General features: G+C 41.1%; 1 protein-coding gene and 1 pseudogene across 1 annotated transcript in view; both read right to left on the reverse strand.

Annotated features, from left to right (window-relative positions):
• Positions 1-1786: 1786 nt before the first annotated feature.
• Positions 1787-1970, reverse strand: LOC129763733 (U4 spliceosomal RNA; annotated as a pseudogene).
• Positions 1971-7198: 5228 nt separating this feature from the next.
• The window catches only part of LOC129762027 (uncharacterized), a 43346-nt gene continuing 24138 nt past the window's right edge, over positions 7199-26406 (reverse strand). Inside the window, exons 3-6 of the mRNA XM_055759993.1 lie at positions 19792-20159; positions 9425-9887; positions 8493-8718; positions 7199-8434 (exon numbers count right to left, since the gene is read on the reverse strand). Coding sequence (XP_055615968.1) covers positions 8053-8434; positions 8493-8718; positions 9425-9887; positions 19792-20159 — 1439 coding nt within the window. The 3' untranslated portion in view covers positions 7199-8052. The remainder of the gene's footprint in view (positions 8435-8492; positions 8719-9424; positions 9888-19791; positions 20160-26406) is intronic.

A 26406-nucleotide genomic window follows, 5' to 3' on the forward strand; every position in this document is an offset into this window, starting at 1 on the left:
GTAGCACTCATGAAGAAGAGGCCATCTTTGATAAACAGAGGCCGCATTGTCTTCCATCAGGACAACGCCAGGCCACACACTTCTTTGGTGACGCGCCAGAAGCTCCGGGAGCTCGGATGGGAGGTTCTTTTGCATCCGCCGTATAGTCCGGACCTTGCACCAAGTGACTACCACCTGTTTTTGTCCATGGCGAACGTGCTAGGTAGTCAGAAGTTAGCCACAAAAGAGGCCTGTGAAAATTCTATAACAGGGGTATTATGAAGTTGGCATCTCGTTGGGAACAAGTAATCGAACAAAACGGCGAATATTTGACTTAAAACAGATGATTGTAACTAATTTTACGAACAAATGAATATTCAAAAAAAATACCGCAGGACTTTTTTGACAGCCTATAATATATATATATATATATATATATATATATATATATATATATTATATATATATATATATATATATATATATATATATATATATATATATATATATATATATATATATATATATATATATATATATATATATATATATATATATATATATATTTATTCACTATGACTCTACATCCCATTGAAATTAGATCTGATTCTCTACTCTTCTCCAATAAACCCGATCCATGGCTGCAGTTCTCCAACTCCCGGTTGCACCGATTCTTGCCAAGTCCTGCTCCACCTGGTCCAACTACCTCGCTCGCTGGGCTCCTCTCCTTCTTGTTCCTACCGGATTCGATGCGAACACCATCTTTGCAGGGCTGCTGTCCGGCAATCTTGCAACATGCCCTGCCCATCGCACTCGTCCAGCCTTGACGACTTTCTGGATGCGAGGCTCGCCGTAGAGTAGCGCCAGTTCGTGGTTCATTCTCCTTCTTCATACTCCGTTTTCATGTACACCACCGTATGTTGTTATGAGCAATCGGCGTTCGAAAACACCAAGCGCTTGTGAGTCCTCTTCAAGCATCGTCCATGCTTCGTGCCCATAGAGAACAACCGGTCGAATTAGGGATTTGTACATGGTACACTTCGTACGGGGTCGGAGTTTGTTGGACCTCAAGGATTTGCGGAGCCCATAGTAGGCACGACTTCCATTGACAATGCGTCTTCGAATTTCACGGCTGTTGTTGTTGTCAGTTGTTATCAACGAGCCAAGGTAGACAAATTTCTCTACCACCTCGAGCTCGTCGCCGTCGATCGAAACACTACTACCAAGAAGAACTCTGTTGCGATCAGTCCTCCTGCTAGCATGTATTTAGTCTTAGACGTATTGATCCCAAGCCCAATCAGTCCTGCTTCGTGTTTCAGTCGGGTATACAAGTCGGCTACCGTCGCATGAGTTCTTCCGATTATGTCCACGTCGTCGGCGAAGCAGATAAACTGACTAGACTTGTTGAAAATTGTGCCCCGCATGTTGAAGCCCGCTCTCCACATAACACCTTCCAGCACCACGTTGAAGAGCAGAACCATCTTAGTGTGTTATTCTTGCTACTATGTCCACGCAACAATTATCATGTGTCGGTAATCCAAGTCCCTTACCGCTTACATTTTCTGTCTACTGCATCGGTAATTGGCACTATTAATAACGCAACAAAGGAAGCCTCATATCAACAGTCCCGCCGTGAACAGCCCAACTGTGAACACTCGAACAATAGCAATATTCTTACGCCGAAAAAACTCGACATGTATTGTGCATCGATAGAACAGGAATTCTCTTGCGCCTAAACGACTACTGTGTTATAGATAAAACAAATGTTTATCGATAGATAGCGATACTCTTACGCCTCAAAATGGTAACAGTCTAATATACAACAAAAGTTATCATAAGATAAAAAACTATGGATGGGTTATACCTATGATATAACCGCAAGGTTGAAGTAGGACTGCCGTTGGCTTAATAATCATTTGTGTTTTTTCAATTAGCAATAATCGCACCTCGGATGTTCCTCATTGGGTACGATATCGCCGCTGCGCAGAGCTATCTTTCGCATGTATTGATTAAACTAGTGAATGAATGAAACAATTTACGAATTTAATTGCAAACAAATTCTAATTTAGGTCAATTCATGCATAATGGTACTGGTTATCGCAGCAAATAGTTATCAACATTTTGCCTAATCATCAAACGGTATGCTCGAAGGTTCAGTGAGCCAGTGACATTAAGGGATATGCAGTCTTGAATAACCGAGCCAAAGCGTTGCATTTGTACCCGCTTTTGTAGACCGTGTTAGCAAAACCATTTCCGAAGTGTAAAAATACATGGGAGTATAAAAGTACTGCCAAGATCTGCAATGCCGATTTTCCCAACTTATTGGTTTCGGAATCTGTGTTGGGAAAACACATTCCGGTTTGCAAACAAAGTATAGTAGAGTACAAAAGTACTCGCAGCTTGCATCTCATTTGCAATGCCAATTTACCCACGCTTCATGGTTTTGAAATCCGTGTTAGGGATACATTCCGATTTGAAGAAACGCAAACGAGTCCAACATTACCCGTTGATTGCATCTCATTTGCAATGCCAGTTTCCCCAGGCTCCATGGTTTCGAAGTCTGTGTAGAGAAAAATTCCGATTTGCAGAAATGCAAACGAGTACAAAACTACCCGCTTCTCCTTCTTCTTCAATGGCACTAACGTTCCTAGAGGAACTTCGCCGTCTCAACGTAGTATTACTTGCGTCATTTTTATTAGTACTTAGTTGAGATTTCTATGCCAAATATCACGCCTTGCAATGCATTCTGAGTGGCAAGCTCTATAGAATACGCGTGATCACAGTGCAAGTTGGAGGAAATTTCTTTGACGAAAAATTCCCCCGACCAGAACGGGAATCGAACCCGAACACCCGGCATGTTAGTTATGACGCTAACCACTCGGCCACGGGAGCACTAAAACTACTACCCGCTGCTTGTATCTATTTTGCAAGGCCGATTTCCCCAGGCGCCATGGTTTTGAAGTCTGTGTAAGGGAAACATTCCGATTTGCAAAAGCGCAAACGAGTACAAAAGTACCCGTTGATTGCATCTCATTTGCAATGCTAGTTTCCCCAGGCTCCATGGTTTTGAAGTCTGTGATATGGAAACATTCCGATTTGCAGAAATGCAAACGAGTACAAAAGTACCCGGTGCTTGTATCTATTTTGCAATGCCGATTTCCCCTGGCTCCATGGTTTTGAAGTCCGTGTTAGGGAAACATCCATTCATTCCGCCGATGGTATCTCGATCATTGCGCAATCATAACTGAGTGGATTTCCGAGCGACACTCGCTTTTATACCGATTGGTGTGGTTTCAATAGCCTGTTTTGATAGCAATTTTGAGGCTATTGAAACAAGTTTTTGGATCAAAAAGTAACAAGTATAGAGCGCGTAGACATTTTATCTTTCGAATGAAGTGTTTATCATACCATTTCGTTCAGTTGTTTAGGAGCTATTAACGCTCAAAGTCTCGGTCTCCGGCGTAACGCTTTCGTTTTCGAAACTTTGATTTTACACCCCGGTATAGAAATGAAAGACGTAGTCCTACGTCAAAATGTACACGAATGAATTTGGCTCTGTTACAGCTGAATTGCTAAATGAGCCTGATAAACTGTTGGGATAAAAAAAAACTTCCCACAAATCTACTTACTATTGGCGATAGACGATAGACGGCGGAAAAGGATCTGAGACAGAAGTTTGTAGGCACCATTCAGGATTGTAATGGCACGATAGTTCCCACAATCCAGCTTGTCGCCTTTTTTATAGATGAGGCAGATTACAGATTACAGATTACTCCCTCGGTAGCTGTTCTGTGTCCCAGATCCTGACTATCAACCGTTATATCCGTTACGAGGCCATCCTTACCAGCTGCTTTGTGGTTCTCGAGCTGACTAATGGCCTCCTTAACTTCACCCATCGTCGGGGGTGGTACGTCGTCGTTGTTCACTGCACCGGTGTAGTCCTCGTCAACGCCGTCTTGGTCTCCTGTCTGCGCGCTGTTCAGGTGTTCATCGCAGTGCTGCCTCCACCTTTCGATCACCTCGTGTTCGTTCGTCAAGATGCCTCCTTCCTTGTTTCTGCTCATTTCGGCCCGCGGCACAAAGCCTTTGTGCGAGGCGTTTAGTTTCTTGAAGAACTTCCGCGATTCTCGAGAACGATGAAGCAGCTCCATCTCCTCACACTCTTTCTCTTCCAGGCGGCGCTTTTTTCCCGAAAGAGATGTGTTTGCTGCCTTCGCTTCAGTTTATATCGTTCCACGTTTTGTCGAGTCGCTCGTGGCAGCATGGTTACGCGTGTTACATCCTTCTCGTTCACTTTTAGTTGCCATTCGTATTTGCTCTCGTGCGCATCGGCTCTATTCTGATGCAACAAGCTCCTAGCTTTGTTGATGGTTTGACCGGGAGTCGAGAAACAATTTTTCATAAACGGTCATTCTCGCGATGTTTCATTTTTATCGCTGCAACTGTGTGCATCTGTTAGACGCGTGTTTGATGCTTGTTGAATGGCGATGCACGGAAGATGCCTCTCGTTGAATACTCAGTGCAATGCGTGCATTGATATTATGAAACAAACTGCGACATATGACCTATTAGTGTATTGTTCTCGCAAAGGCAATAAAGAATCGTTGCTTCTCGAAATGATTCTACAAAACCACGCAAGCCATTAAACCTTTTCAGGGCCCCCGGATCTTTTTACTAAAGAGTTATTTATGAAATTTAGACGTATTCGCAAATAATATCCGAAATGGTAAACCAACTTGAACTTGAATGGCGTTAACGTTCCCTGTGGAACTTTTGCCGTCTCAACGTATGCATTAATTTGCGTCATTTATTAATACTAAGTTGAGATTTCTTAAGCCAAATAACACGCCTTGAATGTATTCCGAGGGGCAAGCTCTAGAATACGCGTGACCACAGTGCAAGTCGAAGGAAATTTCTTTGGCGAAAAATCCCCCGGCCAGAACGGGAATCGAACCCGAACACCCGGCATGATAATGTGAGACGCTAACCACTCGGCCACGGGTGCATTTGTTGGTAAACCAACAAATTAAAAAAAAATGATTGTGTGGTCCTACGTTCTATGCGGTCGTGTCTCGGATACAACCCCTCGAAATTTTTTTTACCCAGTTGTGCTCCCACTCCTTGTGTACACTTGCGCTCTGGCGAATCCGCGTTGACGGCATTGAGCTTCGTATTACGAAATGGGGGAGTGGGCATAATAATATGGATTTGCGGAAGAAAAAAATACACTTTTAAAATCAAAATTATGAATGAAAATTATTTTTTCCAAATCAATTTAGTACTCTATGTAAATGAAAATTTGCGAGTAGTGAAAAAATATCATACAAAAATTGTGTCTAAAGATAATGTTATATTATAATGGTAAGTTTTGGTGAGAATATCTGTAAATTCATAGAAAATAATTGAAACTGGGGTCAGACAATTTTTTATAGTGGGCAAATAACGCAAAGAAAAAAATTTCATAAATATTTTAACAAATTAAAACTGTCTTAGACCCGACTAATCTGATAGAGAATAGTTAGCCTCATACAAACTAATATCGTATCTAGATGTCGACACCATTCCGCCGTCAACGCGAATGAGCACGCTTCGAAACACAGATGAAATGTTTTGTTGTCAGCACCGTTTTTGCGCTGAATTTTAAGCTGAATTTGCGCCGTATTTCTATACCTGTTTTACAGCGCGCTTGAATCTGGATTGCTCTCTCTCTCTCTCTCTGTTGAGATATTTTTCTTCCCACTAATGTATACGGTTCGTTCGTACGGCGCGCTGTTGTTTTAAGGTGAAGGTGGAAGCTAGCCATTGTAGTAGTATAGGTAAAACCACGTGTAAAAATGGGGTAATAGTGTTTGTGAGAGAAGAAGAGCAAAGCACATGTAAATAGATCAATTCACTTATCAGACTATGTGGCGTTTCATTGACACGAGTCTTTGAATACATTTGAAAAAAAAAAAAATCCAATACTGAAGTTAAATGTACGAACGATATGTTCCGATGAACCAAGCCAATTGCAAACATAAATATATAGAAGGGGTATTTTTGCATATGAAGTAAAATTCTGATTATACGCGAGCGTAACATGAACAAATTTATAACACATGCGAATTGGGGCTCTTTTGATATTAACAAGTTCTACCGCATAGTAACTCGATGCTGATAATTCCTCAATATTTTCCTTCGTTGGTCGTATTGTTTTCACATATTCACGTTGGAGATCCTTAACCCTTCTCTTCGTTGGCTGAGACATTTTGATTGAATGTAATACTTTTCCGTTTATTGTTTTTGAAAGCATAGGCAGCCGTGGCAGTGTTCCGAGCTCTGCAATACAATTTTCCTACCCAATATTAAAGTTGCTAAAACTTACATTATAGACCCATTAAACGTAAAAATAATGATTGTATTGATATCAACACTATTTTATTCTATTGAATTTCATGACGTGAAAGGCTATGACTCAGGAATAACATTTTATTGAGTGGTTTTGATAGCTGTTTCGATGATGTTGTCTGGCATCAGTGTCGAAAAAATAACGATGCTTTCACCAATACAAACAAAACCATTGCCGAAGATTGAAAAATGAAAATTTAACTTTCAGAGCACTTGCTCGAGTTTTCCGACGTTTTTCACTATACAGTGCGACAGCAGATGAAAATTTAATATCTTGTGAGTAATCGATTAGATTTTGGTTGATATTACTTCATGGGAAGTGTGCGAAAACGATAATTTTCTTCGCATAGTTTCGCGCAATTATTGATTTTCGGGCGAGGGGTGAAGGACGGAGATGAAAGAAATGAGCGCCATTGTGGCAGCCATTTGTGGCTAGCTTCCACCTTCACCTTAATGCTTTGCTTAGAACGAGCGAAGACAAAGCGGGCGCTAGAATTTAATGTGTGTGTGTGTGTGTGTGTGTGTGTGTGTGTGTGTGTGTGTGTATGAAATGAGGCGCGCATAACACAAGAGAGAAGAGATGTTTAGTATCTGAATTCTGCGCCTGGTACATTTTGCGCTATCGTGTTTATGAATTTTGTACACTTCGTATCAAAAGATAATACGTGTTTGTTTTGAATGCGCGCTGATGAAAATTAAACTCAAGCGCAGGGCTGCGTAAGTTTTTCTGAAGACTGGTTGTGGGTCAGCACCATTCACAATAATGCCTCTGCCTCAACACATACAATCCGAGAGAAGGTAGTTTCGAAGTGTAAACCAGAAAACACTCTCGTTGCATCTCCATGCTTGTCTGTTGTATTTCTAGATGTGATAAACTAATCCCTAGAGTGAATAAGAACTAAATTTCACAGCTTTCACAGTTTTGACTATGTCTTATCATATATCCCTCTTTCGTTTAGATTATTCCTATTCCCTAAAGTCTTTTCTAAACTCTTCTTTTGTCGCCGTATGTATGCGAAGCCTTGTTCCATGTAATTGCTAACAGTAAGCGTTCAAATGTTGCCCTAACCAAATCGATTGTTGTGCTATCACGAATGCATCATTCGCCTATCTTAACTCTCCCTACTAAACTAAACAGCCTCGAAACAATCCAATTGTGCAAATCCTGGTTCAGTGTTTTGTGCTTAAAATGGTAGTCATGGTATCCGAGGAGCTACGCTAAAGAAATAAATGCTGGCTGAGTCGACTGTCAATCGGTAGAATTCGATTTCTCTTCTGGTTTCCTGCGCCAGGATTCCAATGGTGGTATTCAAACTAGCATTATGTAAAAATCTATCTAAAATACCGCTCTTTCTTTCTAGTACACGCTAGTAAAAATGTTAGGTTATCTTTAACGTCGAAGAAAAGATCTCTCCTGCCAACAAGATGTGCTCGCTATCCGCTCAACACACACGATAAAATACATTTTGATAAATACTTTCTAATATCTAAAAGTCATATAATACAATTTCATCAATTTGTTATCACTAGACGGAGGAGGAGTTTCTGGAAACGAGAGAACGAAGTAGTTAGTGAAGAAACAAGTGTCGATCTAAAATCTACACCGCATAACATTATGCTACGGTGCCCCTCTAGAAGTTAGCCTCGCTTGCCGTGGGTGACGGTGGCGGCGGTGGTGACCCGATGTCATTGACACTTTTTCCGCTGATGCAGCTTCATCTCGGCCATTGTGTAGTTACGACCCGGTCCACTGCAGGCCGCCGTGCTGTTCGTAATGAAATCGTACGCGTTGCGAATATCGTTTGGCTGCAGCCAGTGCTGCGAGATCATGCCCCGCAACGCGCACGGGTCTTTGGTGTATGAGTAGAAAAACAGCGGATGGTGATAGCGGCGCAGTTTCACCCGATCGGCCACGATTCCCGTCAGATAGACATCCTCCAGGTGGAAGATGGGAGTGGTCAGCGAGGTGCGATACAGCAGTCTGGCCGCGTCCATATTCATGACATACGCCGTGCCCGACAGATAGTTCGGATAGTACTCTTTGCTGTACATGTAGTTGGGAGAATACCTAAAAGACGAAGTCCAGCTAGACAATGATGTTGAACCAGAATTTTTATCTCTATTACCATTTGCTGCTTGTATCCGCAATCGGTTTCGCCTCACAAAACAGAAATCCGGTCAGCAGACGCTTCACTTGAACCAGTCGATTTTTCTGCGATTTTACCTCCACCGTATTACGATCATAAAATGGAATCGAAGCCTTATAAAGCGGCACAGTTCCCCCGAGCAATACATGTAGTAAGTTGGGCACATTTACAAACGTATCGTCATCACACTTCATGATATACTTCACTGAAACGAAATCAAATTCAAACACAAACTCAATTATGGTTTATTATTGTGGTCCCCTTTTAAAAACATATAAATTTATCCGAAAATTTATCATCGAGTTCACCACAAACGCACACACATCCTCCAACTGCTGAGCCTGGAATTAAACACAAAATAAGTTATCTCACAAGTTTCCCTCCGCTCGGATCATCCGCCACAACTCGCTTCGAAAAATCGCTGAACGTTTCCACCAGCACGTATTTGTTGCCCTGCGGATTCTCAAACCACTCTAGCACCATATCGGTCACGTTGAACTCGATGAACTGCCCGGCTCCCTTCGGAAGTGGTCCTACATAGCGTCCCACCACCGGGGTAATGGTCGGTTTGATCGCCTTACTGATCGTAAAATTCACCACATTCCCCGGCGCGTAGGGATAATTCTCCCGCAGCCAGTCTTCCCCGTAAACGTAGACATGCATTCGCGCTACAAACTCGTTGGCGTAATCGCGCTCCTCCAACCGGAACTGGAGATACTCCTTATTGTCCTTCTGAAGGCGCCGCGGAAGTGTTTCTGAGCCCACGAGATACAAATGGCTTAATGTTAGTTTCACGGTGGATTTGACGGAATCAAACCCTTGTCGCACTCGACGCCCATCATCTTCCGATGCTGGAAAAAAAACAAAACCCACACACCACACCCAGCAACACCTCAGTTACTCCAGCTTACCTCGACCGTCGCAGTTGTTGTTAACCCACTTCAGCAGCATAATCGTTTTCAGCGTCAAATTGTTGTAGCTGTCGATAAAGCTCTCCTGTATGATGTCTCCGTGCACTTCGCTCTCGTTGAGGATGCGCTCCTGCAGTGCATCGAGTTCCTCCTCGCGCACGTTAAACGCCGGATCAACGTCACCCCCGGCCGGGAACAGACTGGCCCTCGCTTTGGCTCGGAAACCCCTCGAGGCTGGGTTGTGCTCGATGTGGGGCGGCGATGCGGTTTGCGACTGCTGTTGCTGCGCATCCGGCAACGATTTGTGCCGCTGGCGCAAATAATTCGTCTCCGATTGACCCAACAGAAATACTACCTTCACGTTAAAGCTATATCCTTCCAGCGTGGCAAAGGATGGTAAAGGTGGTGGAGGTGGTGCGGTAGAGTTGATACCCTGACTAGATTTGTTGCCGCTCTCTTTGGTCTGTAAGTGAATGAGGGAAACGATGGTTTTCGGTGATATAAATCAAACTTCATCTTTACAATCAACAATTTCAGGATAAAAATAATTCTTAGTGTAATATTTGAAGCTAAATCGATTGCATTCATTCGGGATTCCATTATTGATTTAGGAAGAAAATGTTTTCTACAAATCCATTATTCAAAGAAATCCTTTTTGTTTTTTGTCTACAATGAACAAAATTGAACACGCTACCGGGATAATTTTCAAACTAATCAAAAGAATTTAACCATCCTGTACTCGCACGGAAAATCGTGTACTCGTATACCCGGACACGGTGTCGCAGACCGAAAGTTGAACTACTCTGTAATATTACTATTGTGCATTTTTTGACCTTATTGGTATTTATTTGAAGAAAGGTATAATTGAATGAAAAACTCCAGAAAATATGTCTTCTTCATCTTCATTCAGTTTTAATAGTCATCTAATTCACCCTCCTCAAAACAGAGTAAGTTTTGATACTCCAACACGAACAACGAAATTCGAAATTTCTGTTATGAAACGAAAGTAAAGCCTGGTTTAGAGTTCCCGTGAACGTGAACGTGGTAATGAAATAGTACGAACATTTCATGGTGATCCACACCGCGAACATTCAACTCAACAATCAATCCGATTAAATGGAATTGCATCAATATGGAAATTTTCTTTGAAAACTCGAGAGTTGCTTAACATATCCTTTTGCAATTCACGGCAACTAATTTTCAGAATGCCTTCGGTCATTCGAGCATGAACATCTAAGATGAGATCAGACAACTGGCTTCTTACTCTTCATCGTCGTCCAAAAACGGAACCATGACATGAAGATGCCAAAGTTGCCAAATATTATAAAATTTCGGATGTTTTTAATTTCTGTTTATATGAATCGTAACATTTGGTTGGTGCGAATTTAATGATTTTGCATATTTTCGATTAGTGAATTTAAAAAATATGTTTTCAAAGGATAAAATAAGTTGTTAAATATGGAGACAGAAAATACTGAATTTATTTTATTTTATATTTGCGAACAGCCCTAACACACTTATGATATTTGGAGCCACCCCAGTAGATTTAGTAGATTTTGCATTCACGTTCCATTCACTAATACACATCTACACAAAAGCATACTCACTGTATACACACGAGAACTAAGAGAATAACTTTTTTAAGAATAAAGTTTAGTCTGTTATAAACCATCAACCTCTTCGAATGTTTTTTCGTTCGTTTTCCCCATCTGAAGTAAACCGCGTTGTAAAACCACAGTGTCTACTATGCAAACCGAAAAAACTCATTTCTAGAAAAATCCCGAAACATTGCTACGCATTGAAAAGTTTGTGAAAGAGAAGTTTATATTTTATATAAGTCTTTCAAATACCCATATCTATAATATAATAATGATATCCATAACAAGTCGTCCAAGATTGTCTGGAGTCTTTTCTCGTTGATCCGTGCTAAACAATGGTGCTCAACTCCATAGCAATTCAGGAACAACTTGAAAATAGTGACTCTTTCACAATGCATGACCGTAGTACCGAATGCTACATATACAGTCGATACACAAGAACATCTTGTTGGATCGATGGATTTCTAGCAAAGCGGCGAGAAGAATGTTCAGCCCAGAAATTGACGGGAAGTGAAGCGGAATCGACATCATGTCGAATTTCAGCTTCATCTAATTTTTATGAGAATGTGGATTGCATAAATATTGAATTTGACTATACCGTCGTAACGTCGATGAAGCGAAAACATTCCTCGACAGAACAGAATTCGTTGTTCTATATAGCTGGTTACATAATCAAAATAAGCCAGCGTGAAAGAACATGTGAGCAGTGTAACAAGAGATTGGTAGACCTGGATTGTATCAATCATCTTTTTTACGAGCTAGAGCTAACAACTCTCCCATCTGCATAGTGAATGATGAGGCTTTCCATTTCTTCTTAGCAATGGAAATTATATTCCGAAATATGAAATCGCATTATGAACCTAAAGAAGCTAAATTGACAAACGAGTGTTTTGCCGTTCACTTTATTCCATTGTCAAAAAACACATACATAAACTTGTGAATAATTCCTTCACATTTCCTTTCAACTAAATATCGTAATATTCATTAAATTCACTATTTCTAAATTCAATACAAATTCAACGCTATTTATTTTTATTGGCAATACTGAAAAAATCGACTTTGTTTACAAAATTTATCGAAATCAGCCAATGAGCGACTGACAGGAATTTGGTCCGTAAAAGACCCCCTATCCCCCTATTGTCTGATCTTATTTTAGACAAGGCGCCTCTATATATACCAGGTGAAACAATCATATGAAATGCACTTTCAGCCATATTGGAATTGCTGTCGGTATTGTTTACAAACAGCTGCCGGCAGCTCTCTACAAACTGCCACGACGCTTATTCGAACGATGCCTACTATGTTCGGCTTTCGCGAATTTATGTGAAAGAGAAGGGATGATTTTGTAGAATTTCATTCTCATCCAGTTCATCCACTACTCTCGCATGTGAAAATGCAATAATGGCGTATCCTAGCAATAACAAAACAAACAACCCCCGCTCCACAAACCGTGATACCCTTCTTATTGAAGTGATGATGTTGCTTCACCTGTTATACATTGATATAAGCGCCTTGATTTTAGATGAACATGAACGGGGGTATATTTTGACATCTATATTCACCACTGTTTTCGTTTCGTCCACGTCCACTGAAGCCGGCGCACTATGGTGAACTCACCAACATCTCGATTCTGGTGGTGGAAATTCAGAATCGTGGTGAAATATTGAATTTAATCCATTTTTATCAATATGAATTGTGTTTCAATATGTTTTACAACTAGAATGTTTCTTCCTATCGTTTCAAGATGTTTTCCTCGCGTTTTATATATGGACTGATTAATTATTAATAAAAAAGTGTTTGTGCACATTCACGTTCAAGAGAGCTCTAAACCTGCCTTAGTCAATAGGATGTAATTCATGAAAGTATAAAGAGCTATAAAATAACATAAAAATGTATTAATCGATTGTGGTTTCATTGGCGTAAGAATCAGAACATACCGTAACAACATGCTCGAAACCAACATGTTTCTTACATTTCATGCAATTGTAGCGTGTTTTTCGGGTCTTTTTTTTCGAAGAGAAGGATATTTAATGACCTTCTAGGTAGTTACCAGTTGATAAAGGTTCTAGAATATCAAATTTGCATTTTTCTAATATTCATTGACTCTGTGTTCTTGGTAAACTCAGAATTAATGTCTGTTTTTTTTCGATGGGGCATAAAAATATGTTATAAAGGATTTTTTTTTAATAAGAGCGCTACAAAAGGGTTTTTAAATAAAACAAAAACGATTTTGATATCAATGATATTCTTTAATCATGTGAAAGTACATTTGATGCCATTTTGTATGGAGCTCGGGCATGCTTGCAGAAGTCCAGACGTTGAATCCAATTTTCGACGGTTTTCAAGCATAAATCGTCCGATACTGCTGTAATTTGACGTTCGATATACGTACGAAGTTCATCAATTGTCGCTGGCTTGTTGGCATCGACCAGAGACTTGACGTAGCCCCACATGGAATAGTCTAACGGCGTCGAATCGCACGACCGAGGCGGCCAATTGACTGGGCCATATCGTGAGATAACGCGCTCATCAAACTTGGCTTTCAATAAATTGATTGTTAAATTCGCTGTGGCTTGTGGCGAAGTCTGTTGAAACCACATATTTTCCATGTCCATATCATCCAATTCGGGCCAAAAATATTCGGTTATCATTGAGCGGTAGCGATTCCCATTCACAGTCACGTGCCGGTATTGATCATCACGGAAGAAGTACGACCCAATGACGCCGCAGGACCATAAACCGCACCAAACCGTATTTTTTCGGGATGCAATGGTAACTCATGTAGTACGTGTGAATTGCTGCCTGACCAATAACGCATATTTTGCTTATTGAAGAAGCCATTCAGCCAGAAATGAGCCTCGTCGCTGAAGATGATTTTTCGATAAAAATCCGGTTCATTCTCAAGTAGTTGCTCAGCCCAATTCACGAACATACGACGCTTCTGGTGGTCAAGCGGCTTCAGTTCTTGAGTCAATTTGATCTTGTAAGAATGTAGACCAAGATCTTTTCGCAAAATTCACCACAACGACGTCACAGAGATGCCCAACGCTTGAGAACGACGTGGGAGAGACGGATTTGGGTCTTCCTCAATTGATGCGTTAGCGACAGTAATATTCAGGACACTACGGGCATTTCTTTGTCTCACTGGCGCGGAACATTTTGTACTGTGCCTGTGGATTCAATTTTTTCCACTAGACGCTCAATTGTTGATCTGGCAGGACGATTGTGATGACCAAGCAAACCATTTGTCATGACAATTGTCATGCGTAAATGCGAAAACAGAATAGAAACATACGGTATGAGGCATGATGTCGACGCCAACCTCTCTCAGTTTCTATTCTGTTTTCGCATTTTCGCATGACAATTGTCATGACAAATGGTTTGCTTGGTGACGACCCTAAATTGGACGTAGGGCTCTTAAAGTTGAGGCCACTGACTTCGAATTTCGGTGGTAAATTCTAATAAGCTCTACTCGTTGTTGGATCGTATATCTTTCCATTATGAAGTGGCAAACCTTACTGAAGAGAAATGTCAAGAGAGCGGGGAAAAAATATGGCATCGTTTGCTGTCCCTATCGGTCCACTTTTGTAGCGTCCCTACTAAAATACCCGTTACAATGATTATGTCATACATACCGATGCCGGACGTTATTTACCTGTGATTTCTGTATGAATGAATGGTGATAAACTCAAAAAAGTAGAAGGGTCTGACCCCAGGGCACGGAAGGAAGTTTGACGTAGGACTGTGATTGTTCCGAACAGTTGTTAAACGGTTTTATTTAGCTTGCCCTTTTTGTATAATTGTAACATGTTTGTCTGTAGCGCTGTCTCACATTAATATAAATTTGACCCCTTCCTGTTGACCGATTGATCTGAAATTTGGAACACACCTTTATCTCTGCAGTCACTATAAAACTGCATATTTCATGATCTTGAAAATCCAAGACGGCAGTCGTTACAAAAGGGCGGATTACATATTTCCTCAAAACCTCATCAATATGGGCTTTTCCAAAACCCCATCCATATGGGTATCAAATGAAAGGCCTTGATTAGTAGAGCACAGTTATTTATGAAAAATGGAAATCCAAAATGGCCGCCACCACAAAATTGCGCCATATATATATTTTTTTCAAAACCCCACCAATATGAGTATCAAATGAAAGGACTTAACTAGTAGAACCACAGTTATTTATAAAAATTGTAAATCCAGAATAACCACCACTACAAAACGGTGAAACGGTGATTTTTTTTCAATACCCCTTCAATATGGGTGCTATTGAAATATGAAATATATATGAAAGTGCTATTAGAACGTAGTAGATCATGAAAAATTAAAATCCAAGATGGCCGCAGTCCTCAAATAATCAATTACTTTTTTAAAAGGTTTCATTCAGCTTGACCTGTTTGTATGTATAATTGAATATATGTGGGATAGATACCATGTATTTCTGCAATCTCCTCAATGTCTCTATTAAATGAAATGATTTGACCAATAGAATACAGTACATCATAAAAATATACCGAGGAAAATTAGGTAAGAAATAAAAAATTAAAAAAAAAGTTGAATGGTTTTTATTATAGAAAAATATGCTAATGATACTAATAATGTACTAAAAACTAGAAAATAAAAAAAGGAAAAAAAAAAGACGGGTGGGTAATGTCGGGGACATAACCGGAGAATTTACCGTCTGGTATCGTGATATAATTGGGCTTTGCACTCCTCATGAATAACCGTGTTCTACTAGTCAAGTCCTTCATTTGATACCCATATTGATGGGGTTTAGAGAAAATATGTAATCCGCCATTTTGTGATGGCGGCCATTTTGGAATTACATTTTTCATAATTCATTGTCAATCCCTTTCATTTGATACCCATATTGATGGGGCTTTGAGAAAATATGTCATCCGCCATTTTGTAGCGGTCGCCATCTTGGATTTTCAAGATCATAAAATATTCAGTTTTATAATGACTGCAGAGATTAAGGTGTGTTCCAAATTTCAGATCAACCGTTCAACAGGAGAGGGGTCAAATTTCAATCAATGTGGTACAGCGCCATAGACAAACATGTTACATACAAACATACAAATATGTCACAGCTAAATAAAACCGTTTAAAAACTCCAGCATTCTATCAAATCGAGCGCGATTAGCCACTCATTCACCGGCGCGACGCTTCCACCGCTTTTAACACACTTCGATAGCTCTCCTGCTCCACATCCCATTGAAACTCCTGTCTCTCACTCTTGCGGTATCGCACCGCATACATTCCCGGCAAATGCAGCAATCTCATATGCTGAAAATCAATTTCAAGATAGCGTCTTTCCTGCTTGGCGTCCGATGATAGAATGTGACCAAGCCCCACCATCGCTCACTTTATATAGCCTTATAGAAAACGTTGTAGCGAACGCCTATATTTATTTATAATCTCTTTTTTGTCTCCCTCCTTCGCTTTGTCCATACGGTTCGCCCGTACCCGTGGTTGCAGACAAAATGTATGGGTAAGTAGGAAATTCTTTCTTCCAATTTTTCATCAATTAGAACTTTATATGAGCTGAAAATTCGTAATGTGTAGTATATGAACAATTGCTGAGGATATTTGCTATCAATTTGTGTATTTGGAACCAAAATCCATTCATTAATTGAGGAGGTATCAGCATTCAAAAACCGAACACTTTTTCACACCGAAATATTGAAATGGGCCCCTATATTGAAAGGTTAGACGTAGTCTTACGTCAAAAAACAGGAAGTGGGTTATATCTATGGTATAACTGCAATGGTGATGTAGGACTATCGTTGATTCAGTGATCATTTGTTTGAAGTTGAATCTGAATCCATTCTGAATGAATGACCAAATGAATATTTGAGGCACTTCGAAAACAAGAGCTCTTTCGCTTGCATGTTATTTTCAATGCCAAGAGGAACTGTCAGATTATTTTGCAGCAGCGATATCTTTCCGGATTCTTCTCGAAGTCCACCACCAGTGGTTAATGCTAACTCGATAACCACCTGTTAATTGCACATGATTGAAAAACCACAAAATCAATTGTATTTGGTCGCAGTATTATATGGATAGAAAACGTTAAAATAAACTCTTTCGCTTGAATGTAATTTTCAGTTCCCAAGGGATCTGGCAGATTATTTTTCAGCAATGATAATATCTTTCCGGAATCTTCTCGATGCTGGATGGCAACCAAACAAAAATAGTTCCGCGCGTGTATGTGTGTGTCTCAATCGGAGCCGTTTTTCGGTGCTGATACTCTCTTGGTCACCTTCTCTTCTTCTCCTGCCTCCTGTCTCCTGGCTTTTCTGCCCTTCCTCACAGTTCAATTGTTCGATAGTTAGTGAAGAACAAACTGCATGTCTTTCAGGTCAGGTCAGGCTAGGTAATGAATCCCTCGATCCCTTGATTCCTCGCCGAAAAAGAATAATTTTCAGAAGCTTTCCTGTTAATTGCGATCAATTGAAAAATCACAAAACCAAATGTATTTGGTTGCATTGTTATATGGATAGAAAACATTAGAATAAACTCTTTCTCATCAATGTATTTTTAAATTCCCAGGGGAACTGACAGAGTATTTTTCAGCAACGATTAGTTCTTTCCTGATTTTCCTCGATACTCGAAGCCCACCAGTGGTTAATGCTAACTCAATAACCACCTGTTAATAGCACTTAATTGAAAAATATTTGGTCGCAGTGTTACATGGATAGAAAACATTAAAATGAACTCTTTCGCATGAATGTATTTTTCAGTTCTCAGGGGAACTGGCAGATTATTTTTCAACAACGATTGCATCTTTCCTGAAATTTCTCGATGCTGAATGGCATCCAAACGAAAATAGTTCCACGCGTGTATGTGTGTGTGTTGGCTGCTCCGATGTTTCAAGCGGAACCGTTTGTGGCATCACTCTCCTCCTGATGGATTCCCTTCTGGCCTAAGGTGCACAAACAGGCTCTTGGTGACACCGTTCATCCGCGCTTTCATGATAAACGAAGAGCTTCACCACAACAGCGACAACATGCTCCAATCACTGTTCAATTATAACTGAGTGAATTTCCGAGTGGCGCTCGCTTATATACCGATTGGTGATTTCAATAGCCTGTTGTGAAAGCAATTTTAAGACTATTGAAACAAGTTTTTGGATCAAAAAGTAACAAGTATATAACGCGTAGACATTTTATCTTTAGAATGAAGTGTTAATCATACCATTTCGTTCAGCTGTTTAGGAGCTATTAACGCTCAAAATCTCGGTCTCCGGCGTAACGCTTTCGTTTTCGAAACTTTGATTTTACACCCCGGTATAGAAATGAAAGACGTAGTCCTACTTCAAAAATCGGTAGGTTATACATAATCAGACAAGCGTAAATCAGACGCTCGAAATGCAACTGCAGCATTCGTCTTGCGAACAATGTGGATAGAGACAATATTGCAATCTAAGCTTCGTCGTATTCTGTCCATTGGGTATAAACAAGTCCTTCGCGATTTCAAATTTTAGTGCCCACAATGCATCAGTCGTCTAGCTAACGACCAGACGACAGCGAGGTTTTCGAAATGACCATTCTCTAGGCCGAGTGTTTAGTTTAGTTTTCCAAAATGGTCTTTTTAAAGGCTAAAGGCGAATGAACATATGAATTTTAAAAGCTCTATAATTTAAAACATCATCATCACCACTCAAGTCGTCTCATTCCAGCTATCAGACAGCAGTCTTTCTTAATGCTGATGATAAATCAAAGATAGATATCGCACAGTATAGTTCAATATTGTGCGGTGGTCGATTTGCATGCCGTCTGATGAAGAGTGCCTCTGTATTTTTTGCATCACATCATATTTGAATCTGTACTAGGGTTTAAGTTTAAAATTTCTAAAACAATAGCGTTACGTTTGGGGTGCTTCATTCGAAAGATAAAAGATGTATGAGTAATGCTGGTTACTTATTGACCCAAGAACTTGTTTCAATAGTTCAAAACTACAAAACTTCGAAAGCAAACTGTTGGATTCACAGAAATCTATAAACATGAGTATCTGCTTAAAAGTCCATCTTACTAAAAATTTGTCGATGTTGTTGGCTCTCAGTGAAAGTTCTCCAAATATTGTGCTCGCTCTGGACAACCTTAGTTTCTATTTTGCTACTGTGTTAAACAATTGAACAGAATATGCAAGAAGCAAGGATAGTGTAGAGCAGAATCGAAGCAGGAGAGAAATATGAAATAGGACGTACGTTATCGGTTTTTGTACTGTGGAGATTGTACGAATTGTTGATTTTATGTGTTATCAAAAAGATAAAGGAAGCTCGGGACAAATATACTGTGTATTGTTCTTGCGAGAACAAAAATGAATCATGAATCAACCATCTTCAGCTGTGTCTACAAAACAACGCAAACCCATCGATCTTTTTCAGGACCACTAGAACTTTTCTAGGTTATACTAGAAATTTGTTGTAATGAATTAAAGAGGCTTTAAACTTTCGTCGTTTCCCCTTTAGCCTTGAAAAAGACCAATTTGCAAAACTAAACTAAACAACTTGGCCTTGAGCAATATCATTTGAATCCGATTGTGTCTTGGACATCACCCTTCTTTTTTTTTGCGGTCCGCGACACCATCACTAACACGTGTTTATGGCCCCTATGAAAAAAAAAGATTTAGTACCGCTGGGTTGAACGTAGTCCTACGTCAAAATTTATATGGAGTATCAAAACGATACACGACGAAATGTAGGGAATGATCATCGACTAATGTTGTTGTATAATCCAAGTGAATAGAACCAATACTCACATTTTCTGGCGCAACGCTCAGCGGCTCACTGCCGCCTCCGTCGGTTTGTCGGATGAAATCTTGCAAATTCCGGATTGGGCGTGGGTCGAGATATTCGCCCTTGAATCGTGCGTGCATTCGACTGAACTGCGCATAGTTGAACTCGCCCGTGTTGCCCCACGTGTCACGAATCATCTGCCGGGCATCGAAATTCCGTGCCGACGAGCAAACCACGATCAGCAAGAACACCTTCTCGTTTTCGTTACCATCTCCGTTCCGTTCCTCGGTGGCGCAAACATTCAGCGGGTCGATGATGGTCGTATTTTCACTCGGAAGCACATAGTTCACCGTCAGTCTGGAGGTGTTCACACTCCAGCCGGGTATCGTCCCTGCAAACAAACAAACACAGAGCACTTGATAAGCTGGAGAGATCTTTCATCATGTATCACTTTTCCCAATAAATAGTTGTAAATTGATCGAAAAATATGTCGGTTTCCCCAAGAAATCAGCACCAGATAACGAAACAAGATCTGCACCGTCCGAAACCAACTCGCAACCGACTGTGCTTGTGGTTAGCCGAAAAAAGGCAAACGGTCCCCCCCAAAACGGGAAACTTCACCCAAATTCAGCCATCGCCGGACGCACACTAAACCAAACCAATAAATTCCAATAAATACGATCGCCAATTGAAACAACGACGACAATGGCGCGACGGCAATGCAAATTTTTGCGCGCGGTCATCACCATGCGGCAACGTCCCTGTGTGAATGCAAATAATAATAATCCACATGGCCGCCGGTCCCAATTGAACCGTCAAGCAGCATTGATGCGCCACAGCTATGCACCATTGCTTCTCCTCCCAGCATCCACGCGGCGCGATCGATCGGCGGGTCATCAATTCGCTGCGGCTGCTGCAGTGCAACATCCTTGCGCTTTCCAATCAATAAATTAGGCTAGAGGTGACGACACTCGAGCGTCAGTGTCAGGGTTGAATCCTGGATCCCGGACGGTGACAACGCTACGCAGACACTCGTATACCTCGTTTTGACACATTTGCCTTCAACACTGTTCAGTATCAAAGCGCTGTTTACCGTCGGCGTGTGCAGAGTCGATAACGGTTGCAACAGCAGCAGCAGCGGGAACAAAACAAAGCCCGAGAAAAGGTGTCAAATGGCAGGAATCGGAGTGTGCGAATGCGATCGATAAAATTGAAGAGAAAAAAAGGTTTTTAAATTGATATCAATCAGAACAAAAATTAACCTCTGGCACGATTGGGGAACCAACAGCGTTCGGTGTTATGAGGCGATGGCATCGCCACCGCCGTCGGGATGAGAAACCACCATGACGACATTAAGTGCCTGGCGATGTCGAATTGGAGTGCATTTAGGTTGCAGTCACTCGTTGGATGCCTTTGATTGATAACTGATAACAAATTTCGTACATTGTCACCATCAACGGCGGAAATCGGGAACAGCTGAAGCAAACGAACCAAATAAAAAAAAATCCAACACTTCCCCCACTTGGAGAAACGTTTGGTCGGTCCGGTCCGTCCCTCTGCCGATCGCACGCATTTACGCACCCGATGACATAGCAAATCATTCATTCAAAGGCTTCGCAGTTCGGTTCATTCACAAGAGAAACACGTTCCAAGCTGATTTTGGCAATTGTTTCACAATTGCGTGCTTCTATACACACACTCTTAGAACTCATAGAAGAAGGAGAAGCTCAATTGGTTTGCTGTCCGGGGTTTGCTAGCCTCATCATGCCGCCGTAGCGATCCATCTCAATAAATCTCCATCTATTACAGCCAATCAATGTAACGCAACAAGATCAAGTGTAGCATGAATAAAACGATCCGTTGTGCGATGGTTGTCATGAGAGCGACCGTTGTTGCTAAAGCATAATCGTTTCGAATGGAAGTTCTTAATTGCGGAGATGACATATTTACGCCCGCTCCTTTAGAAAGTCTTCGTTGATTCAATTTGATTTTAGATGTCCCTTCGTTTCTAATTTCCGGATTTCTAATTTTCAATTAAAACAATAATGAGAGAATTATTTACAATGGTCACAAAAATTATTATGTCCTAAGGTACGAAATGGACCCCGTTGGCTTCGTACCAGTCCAGGACATCCTTTGAATAGTGGCACGAAGCTAGATCCGACCAGAAGATTGTGAGGCCCTCGTGTTGCTTCAACAGAGGAAGTAGACGAACAGCGCACTCCGTTTGGCACATGAGTAAATCGCTTGCCAAATCATGTATTTCTTGGCAAACTTGGATAGTTTCTGCTTCCTTACTTCTCCCGGAACATAAAACTTGTGTTGGGTGGGGAGGAACAGTAGCCCCGGAAGCTGCCGAAAGTCCGCCTTGACGCAGTTCTCGTCATCCATGATGAGACAATGAGGCTTCGTCACCATCTGGGTGTACAGTTTCCGAGTTCGTTTCTTTCCCACCGTATTTTGCCGTAGGACACGATTCTGCACTTCGTACGTATGCAGATTGGTGCACCCGTGGCCGAGTGGTTAGCGTCTCACATTATCATGCCGGGTGTGCGGGTTCGATTCCCGTTCTGGCCGGAGGATTTTTCGTCAAAGAAATTTCCTCAGACTTGCACTGTGGTCACGCGTATTCTAGAGCTTGCCCCTCGGAATACATTCAAGGCGTGTTATTTGGCTTAAGAAATCTCAACTAAGTATTAATGAATGACGCTAGTTAATGCATATGTTGAGACGGCAAAAGTTCCACAGGGAACGTTAACGCCATACAAGAAGAAGACGTATGCAGTTCCTCCCAATTCTTAGCTCTCTGAACGAAAGATTCAACCTTTTGGCCACATTCCTGACCGGAGCTTTGGGATTCCGCTTAAGGCAGTATTCTAGTCTAGAAATTTTATAAAAAATCAAATTTTTTTCCTTCATATTTCTGTAGTTCAGGCATTCAAGAATATACCCTAGAAAGCCCTACCCTAATAGGATCGAAAATCCTATTATTTACCGAGTTAAAACCATTTTAGTAAGGCGGTATCTAACGCGTTTTTTTCGAAACTATTTTTTCAAATTGACGTACACGATATCTCAAGTTATACTGAACCGATTCATGTCGAATTTATATTTTTTTTTTTTTTATAAATTCGTTTATTTTTACAGGCTCAGTTACATAAGTTTAAAGGAGCCGAAATCTTAAATATATTTTTAAAACTATATATATGAACAATTTTCTTAAATCTATGGTTAGTAATGTGGGAAACCGATTACTCGTGGTGGACTCGAGATTAAAAGGGTGACATTTTCTCAGGAAAAGGATGGGGTATAAGGAAATTATTACAATGTTGATAATCACACACACTCAATTCTTAAATCTATTCGTACATCAGTTGTGAATTTACATTTCATTCTTCTGTTTATAGCAAGCGGACCAATTACTCACAAAGGAAGAAATGGAGGGTATAAGGATATAAGGATAATCACACACGAACATCGATAGATTTAAGGAAAACATATATTTGGGACATGTAATCAAGGTCTAACCGAGCCAACACATCTCTCCCCGGCACATTGGGCTGCCTTCCTCTAGCCCGAAGGGAGTTCTCTAAATTCGATCTGGCAACAAGATACACCTCACACGACCAAACAACGTGTTCGATGTCGTGGTAACCTCGGCCACAAACGCAGATATTGCTGCCGGCCAGATTGAAACGAAAGAGTAGCGCGTCTAACGAACAGTGATTGGACATGAGTCGGGAGAAGGTGCGAATAAAGTCCCGACTCAAGTCCAGACTTTTGAACCATGGTTTGAGGCTAACCTTAGGGATAATCGAGTGAAGCCACCGGCCCAATTCATCTTCGTTCCATTTGCGTTGCCAGTTAGCGATGGTATTTTTACGGACTAAAGAGTAAAATTCATTGAAGGCGATTTGACGCTGATAAATATCGCCTTCAATCGCACCTACCTTTGCTAATGAGTCAGCCCTCTCATTACCCGGAATTGAGCAATGAGAAGGGACCCACACAAAGGTAATGACATAACAGCGTCTGGATAAAGCACTCAAAATTTTTCGTATTCTCTCAAGGAAGTACGGCGAGTGCTTTTCCGGCCTCACTGAACGGATAGCTTCGACAGAGCTAAGACTATCCGTTACAATGTAATAGTGTTCAACAGGTCGTGAGGCGACGCTGTCCAGCGCCCAATGAATTGCTGCCAATTCAGCAATATACACTGAGCAAGGATTCTGAAGACTGTGTGAGGTGCTAAAAAATTCGTTGAACACTCCAAATCCTGTGGACTCATTTATAGTGGACCCATCAGTAAAGTACATATTATCACAATTGATACCCCTATATTTTTCATCGAAGATCGTTGGAGCGATCCTCGATCGTTGGTAATCTGAATATCCATGGATATCTTGCTTCATGGACAGATCAAAATGCACAGAGGAATTGATGTAGTCAGGGAAACAAACACGGTTGGGAATATACGAAGAAGAATCAACCTGCATGGAGATGAATTCATGATATGAACTCATGAATCCGGAGTGAAAATTTAGCTCGATCAGCCGCTCAAAATTTCCGATCACCAATAGGTTCATGACCTTACACCGGATGAAGAACCGAAGAGATAATAAATTGAAGCGATCTTTTAGTGGGAGTAGGCCTGCCAAAACCTCGAGACTCATGGTATGCGTTGAGGGCATACATCCCAACGCAATACGGAGACAAAGATACTGAATTCGCTCGAGTTTAATTAAGTGTGTTTTGGCAGCTGATTGAAAACAGAAACTGCCATACTCCATCACTGAGAGAATAGTTGTTCTATACAACATTATAAGATCTTCGGGATGGGCTCCCCACCAGGTGCCGGTAATTGTACGGAGAAAATTTATTCTTTGTTGGCATTTTTTACTCAGATACCTAATATGGGCCCCCCAAGTACATTTGGAGTCGAACCAGACCCCAAGATACTTGAATGACATAGCATGAGTGATCGGTTTACCCAAAAGTTGAAGCTTTGGTTTTGCTGGTCTATGCTTCCTAGAAAAAACCACCATCTCTGTTTTCTCCGTGGAGAATTCGATCCCTAGCCCAATGGCCCAGGTTGAAAAATTGTTCAAGGTATCTTGTAAGGGTCCTTGCAGGTCGGATTCGTTTGATCCTACGACAGACACCACTCCATCATCTGCAAGTTGTCTTAGGCTGCAATTTTGTGTAAGGCAATTGTCGATGTCGCTTACATAGAAGTTGTACAAAAGGGGGCTTAAACATGAGCCCTGGGGGAGGCCCATGTAAGAGACCCGACTTACTGCCGAATCTCCGTGAGAAAAGTTCAAATGCTTCTCACAAAGCAAGTTATATAACATATTATTCAATAGAGGCGGCAGACCCCGAGAGTGTAATTTGTCTGTCAAAACCTCTATTGAAACAGAATCAAAGGCCCCCTTTATGTCCAAGAACACTGAAGCCATTTGTTTTTTTCCGGCGTAAGCCATTTGAATTTCTGAAGAAAGCAACGCAAGACAATCATTCGTCCCCTTGCCCCTGCGGAACCCATATTGTGTATCTGAGAGTAGGCCATTCGTTTCAACCCATCGATCAAGGCGAAACAAGATAATTTTCTCCAACAATTTCCGTATACAAGACAGCATTGCTATTGGGCGGTACGAATTGAAGTCGGACGCGGGTTTTCCGGGTTTTTGAATAGCTATAACTCGTACTTGTCTCCAATCATCTGGAACAATATTATGCTCCAGAAACCGATTGAATAAGTTCAACAAGCGATGTTTCGCCACATCAGGGAGATTTTTCAGCAAGTTGAACTTAATTCTATCCGATCCCGGAGCAGAATTGTTACATGAAAGCAGAGCAAGAGAGAATTCTACCATCGAAAACTCGGAATCAAGATCGCACCTATCTTGTGGTATATCTCGAACAATTTTTTGCACAGGAGCGGAATCAGGACAAACCTTCCGTGCAAAATTAAAAATCCATCGATGTGAATATTCGTCGCTTTCATTGGATGAAGAGCGATTTCTCATGTTTCGAGCCACTTTCCATAATTTTTTCATTGACGTTTCTCGTGACAAACCTCCCACGAAATTTCGCCAATAAGCACGTTTTTTCCCTTTGATCAAGTTTTTAAATTGATTTTCAAGGTCCAAATACGATTGAAAATTTTCAATGGTTCCACGTTTCCGAAAAGCTTTGAATGCGTTCGATTTATCCTGATAAAGCTTGGAACATTGGCTATCCCACCATGGATTGGGAGGACTTCGACGAATAGTGGAGCCTGGGATGGGTTTCGTTTGAGCGCGAACCGCGCTGTCATAGATCAAACGAGAAAGGAAGTTATACTCCTCCAATGGAGGTAAACCATCTCTGGAATTGATGGCTAGAGCAATCGCGTCCGCATATTTTTTCCAGTCAATGTGTCTTGTGAGGTCATATGCCATGTTTATAGATTCAGAAAAATTCGACCCAATGGTGATGGAAATTTTGATTGGCAAGTGATCACTACCGTTGGGGTCCTGGATTACATTCCACTTGCAATCTAATGATAGTGAATTCGAGCAAAGCGAGAGGTCAAGAGCACTTGGGTTAGCAGGAGGTTTAGGTACACGTGTTGTTTCCCCAGTGTTCAAAAGTGT

Source organism: Toxorhynchites rutilus, chromosome 1 (genome assembly GCF_029784135.1).
Source record: "Toxorhynchites rutilus septentrionalis strain SRP chromosome 1, ASM2978413v1, whole genome shotgun sequence".
In the NCBI taxonomy this organism is placed as follows: domain Eukaryota; kingdom Metazoa; phylum Arthropoda; class Insecta; order Diptera; family Culicidae; genus Toxorhynchites; species Toxorhynchites rutilus.